Here is a 5,000-nt window from a genome sequence, read left to right as displayed (position 1 = left end):
GTCGCCCGACAAATGCTTATTCCGCCATCTTGTTTATATTGAATTGTATATGTTATTCTATAACTGGTGGGTACGGACGGATTTAAAGTAAAGAGAGAACGACAGATTGTTGTCGTCAAAACCTTAAATTTGGTTACTTCAACTTGGAGAGTACCAAAAAGAAATGGCACTGCAGCACGATCATTTTCCCTGGTTTAACCAATTGTCGTTGTCGTAGCCTTTCGTCGTTTCTGAAATTCTCTAATGGTATTAGCCAATGACGATGCATGTAAAAGGCGTTACCTGTCCAAGTGGGGTCAACCAATGAGCATTGTTTCAAAACTTGTTTACCCAATTGTGTCCTGTTCCACAGAAATCCATGCGACAAGACATAGGGACAGTAGTCTGGGAAACAACAACAGAACAATTGGAAACACTTAAAGCAGCTAAATTTGGCGATGTCTTTGGTTTTGCAAAGTTACACATTGCCACTTATGGGAGGTAAGGACAAGCGTGAGACTGATTGTGGTTTGTTAGCACGCGTTTTTCCTCGCTTCCCGCCAGATGCAAGTATTTGCTTTGACCTCTGATTGGCTAATTTCATCGTCTGTCAGTGATTGATTGGCCGATATTACGCCACTCAATTGATCACCGCCCTTTATCATATAAGTATTGAGATTTACCCACAGAAATGACGGTGATAAAAACATCGTTTTGTTTTTAGTCACAGCCAATCAGCAACGCGAACGATAAAATTTCACTAGTGAAAAATCATCGTTAGCGGCGTCTGATTGGATGAACGGCGTTTTTCATTAGTGAAGTTATCGTTCGAGAAACTATGTCATCCTTCAAGAAGTTGGTACGAAAACTTCAAGCCGCCCTTTGATTTTTCAAGTTGTTGGAAAGGTTTTTGGACGCCGGTTCGGTTGACAATTTCATCGCTGAGCAAGAGAACCAAGCCACCTTGCAAGCCTTTTTAGAAACCAAGAATGAAATTACAAATGATTAAGGCATTCCAGCAACGAAGTTGAACGAATATTTGTGTGAGTTTTCACTTCATCGTCTAATCTCTATTGTCATTACTGTTTGAAATGAATCTCAGTACTGATAAAATAGACAAATAACTTCATGGTTGGTTCGCTCGTACGATTTTTATTCAGTCGTTGTGAAGAATCGCAACTCACTCGATGGTTTGCGATTCTTTACAACTTGTGAGCAGAAATCGTACGCCCTCACCAACCACGAAGTAATATCTATTTCTTTAACTTCGTTAATGATTGATATTACATGTATTTTGTGTTATGGTAATCTAGTTTTTCATTGGTGTTTGACACAGTTCAGCCCAAGACTTGGTTAACACTGAAGTTCGTACGTCATTTCTTACATTTTTCACAGTTTCTCTCATCTGACGAATCGTCGCAGTTTCTTTGAATGTTGCATCTGGCGCTGATTGGTCTGATTTCATCCCCACTATCACACAAGAAAAGTTCATCGTTTGATAAAAGAGACAGCTGTCTAATTCCTGTGACAAAAACCAGTAGGAATTATTAGTTTTTCGTGGCGAAAAGGTAGCTTTCCATGCTTCTGCAAAGTTGCAATGACTGCAACTTGGTTGCAAAGGAGCTGTAATCACAACAATGGCACTGAAGTCTTTTCAATGGTGTTTACTACTAAGCCCGAAAATCTGAAAATTTCACTAGTCGAATGGACGGGAACGGAAAACGTCCAAGAAAACCTTTTGGGAGAGGTTGGGGAATACCTCAGCGAGGACGGTCTGTTAGGCTGTTGAGAACGCAACATAAGAAATTCATGTGACGTTTGAACGAATCTTCCATTTTCCAACCTTCTTTTGAAGATATTTTTCACTCTCAGACTATTTGGGATTATCTAAAGTTCCGGTCCTACTCTGGACCACTCTCACTCGGACGATCCCTTGTCATCAAGCTTTGAGCAAGGTACTTGTTACTTAGGAGTAAGAATTTCGTTTCCAGGTCTTTCTCCCCCACATTACCTCCTACCCCCCTCCCCCTCTCCCCCCTTAATAATTGGCAAATGAGAGACCTGGTCAATGGCAACGTAACAACGTATGGACTGACCTGGAATTGCTCCCGTGCATTTAACTCGTTTGTTTTCCACGTAGCAACCAGGCCTTACCCTCTGGCTTTCATCGGAACCACTGGCGCAGAAGAAATCGACTCCATTCTCTTTCCAGCGATCACCGTAATAGTGTAGTTTACCGTTCCACTTGCAAGCTGGAGGCCATTAGATAGCAAAATTTAGTCTCAATCTTTTAAAGTCCTTTCTTCAAAATAACGTTTCTCCAATCAAAAAGCAACATCTGATTTACATTCATGCATACTGAGTTTAGTGGGAGCAGCTTGGGTTGAAATCCCGTTGAAAAAACCTGAGCCCGGTTGTTCGAAAGCCGATTAACTTAATCCAGGATTAGCGTAAACTTTTGTTTCGTGTTCTCAACTTTTTGGTGAAAATTTCTTCTGACTATTCTTGTTTTTCAAGATTGACTTCTTCTAATGTAAGGTTTTACCGAATATCAGCGATGAACAACATCTGGGAGTAGACAAATAAACTCCTTGGTTAATTTTTAATCTGGAATTAACGTTAATCGGATTTTGAACAACCGGGCCCTGAATTTTTCTGGTGTCCGTGGTAGACAATAGACCGTATTCATAAATGACAGCCAAGAAATTATTCATTTGTCTTTGTGCTAATCATCCGCACTATCCTCACTTTGGAGCAAAAATTCTTCTGAATTTTGTTCGTGCTAACGAGGCTAGTGAGGATGATTAGCATAAAGACAAAAGAATAATTACTTAGCCGCAATTTATGAATACGGCCAATAGACCCATTGCATAAATAACACTGAAAATTGAATAACGATACTTCTACACCTAAAGCCTCGTGTTAATGCTTTTTAAACAAAGGTTTTCTCACGGACATGTCAGGTTTAAGATGTATAAGTATTGTTATTCAAATTTCAGTCTATTGCTTAAGGTGGCTGAACACAGTTTTTGATACCCATGTTTCATTTACTTTTTTGTCTAAAGCCATTGATCCTTTGGTCGACAAAAATGGTAGCATTCATGCTAACAACAACACGAACGTCGGTTTTTTTTTATAGTTAAGCTAACGTATGTGCTGTTGCCATGGCAACATGAATAAATATAAACAGGCCTTTAAAATCGGTTTTCTTTATTTGCAGAAATGCTTCCGCTATCTGTATTATTTTTCCCCATGATTGAACAAAGTGTTTTAGTCTTTTATGAGAAATGTATGTTAGAAAAGGTAACGATGCAAAGAACTCCGCAATTCGCAGATTTTTCTTTGTTATCCAAAGAACTCAGTTAAATGCAGCGCATGCGTAGTAAGCTAAAAAATTACGATTAAATGCGGAAAAGCTTTCTCGGAAATACGCCTATTTTTCGAGAACGACTAGTTAGAATTTTAACGAAATTTGGCAGGAAAGTACTTTAGGAAATAAGTAACGGGAGTATTTAAAAAAATTGAACTTTAACTGAGGAAATTCTAGATATTCCAGTGAACCTTCAACAAGGGAGAATTAGAGATCTCTCTGTCAAATTATTATTAAAATAATGTTAACTTGTGAGCATCGTTACAAGCTTGTTGCATGCAAATTATAAAGAAAATCTGACGACCAGGTTTTCTGCAAATAAACAAAACCGATTTTAAAGGCCTGTTTATATTTATTCATGTTGCCATGGCAACGGCATTTACGTCAGCTTAACTATCAAAAAACCGAAGTTCGTATTTGTTAACTTGCTTGCTACCATTTTTGGCGACCAAAGGATCAAGTGTTTTAGAGAAAAAGGTAAATGAGACATAGGTATCTAAAACTGTGTTCAGCCACCTTAAATTCAGTCGAGATAAGTGAGAGGACCACTGTACCACTTCTCTCTTCCGTCTTTAATCTGCACTTCAAATGTAGTGCTTTATACTGCTTTACAAGGTTATAACTCAACATCAACTTGTTATTTACTCACCGTGACAAACATCTGCGTTTTTTTCCGTATATCGCGCCACATTGCACTCCGATTGATTACACCTTTCAGTAAACGTAACCTGAGCACCAATGTGTCGATTTTGCAGAGGAATTAATTCAAGGAACTTTTCTAGAACTATTTTCCTTGAACAATGAATCGAGCCACGCTTACAGGAGCACTGCATGCAGGCACCAACAGACCATGAGGCGCCTTCAAAGTACTGCAAACCGTCCTCGTCTTGACACGTGAGTTCTTAAAAATCAAAATGAAATTTGTTGAGGTGAAATTACCGTAATCAAACAAGTAGGTTACTTGAGTAACCTACTCGATTAATTTCACTGCTACTCAAGCAGCGACGACCGCGACGGCAACAAGATCGTCAGTTTATAATTATAAATTCCCGTAACCACTTCATGACTATATTTCAAACTTTTTAATTTGGCGTGGTAGTTCCTCAAAAATGATCCTGGTCGGAATGGCTCTTAATTTACGGGAGAAAGTGAAAATTTATCGTCGAGTGCTGATGTTCTTCATAAAACCTCAAATTTGGCTATTTCACGTCGTTGTTTTGCAGCCAACGGCAAAGAAATGGACAAAAGTGAAAAACGCATGTGCAGAGCGTGCAAAGCTATTGTTTTTGGTCACTAAATGCGCAAATTATTAACGTTCTCGTTGCCGTCGAAGTTATCTTTGTTCGATTATAATGTATGTCACAGGGTCCGAAATTGATTTTTTTATATGGGCGTCAACTGGCGACTAGATAAAGATTTTCAGCCACCAGATGACAAATTGTGGTCGCCAAACATTTTCGCTTAAAAATGCTCGTTTTGAACTGTTGTGTATGTGTCAAGCATTATTTTTCGATTTCGAAAGAGGACATTTTAAAGACAAAATATATCCGACCTCGAATGTAATATAGAAATCCATCTGCCCCTTAGTTTGTTGAAAATCTCAGCCACGGAAACACCAGTCACGTTCTGTCGCACACAAGCCGCTATGTTG

The 5,000-nt window shown here is 38.9% G+C and overlaps 1 protein-coding gene across 5 annotated transcripts in view; it reads right to left on the bottom strand.

Moving 5' to 3' along the window:
* LOC138006622 (uncharacterized) overlaps positions 1 to 5,000 on the bottom strand; it is a 60,282-nt gene that overhangs the window by 31,251 nt on the left and 24,031 nt on the right. For all 5 annotated transcript variants that reach the window (XM_068853064.1, XM_068853061.1, XM_068853060.1 and 2 more), the window contains 4 exons: positions 3,999 to 4,250; positions 2,076 to 2,231; positions 1,364 to 1,501; positions 283 to 384 (listed from right to left, as the gene is read on the bottom strand). In XM_068853064.1, the coding sequence (XP_068709165.1) occupies positions 283 to 384; positions 1,364 to 1,501; positions 2,076 to 2,231; positions 3,999 to 4,250 (648 nt within the window). The remainder of the gene's footprint in view (positions 1 to 282; positions 385 to 1,363; positions 1,502 to 2,075; positions 2,232 to 3,998; positions 4,251 to 5,000) is intronic.

This window comes from Montipora foliosa, chromosome 6 (assembly GCF_036669935.1).
Source record: "Montipora foliosa isolate CH-2021 chromosome 6, ASM3666993v2, whole genome shotgun sequence".
NCBI classification, from domain to species: Eukaryota; Metazoa; Cnidaria; class Anthozoa; order Scleractinia; family Acroporidae; genus Montipora; species Montipora foliosa.
The sequence above is the reverse complement of the archived record's forward strand: the minus strand, read 5'-3'. Positions and strand labels throughout refer to the sequence as shown.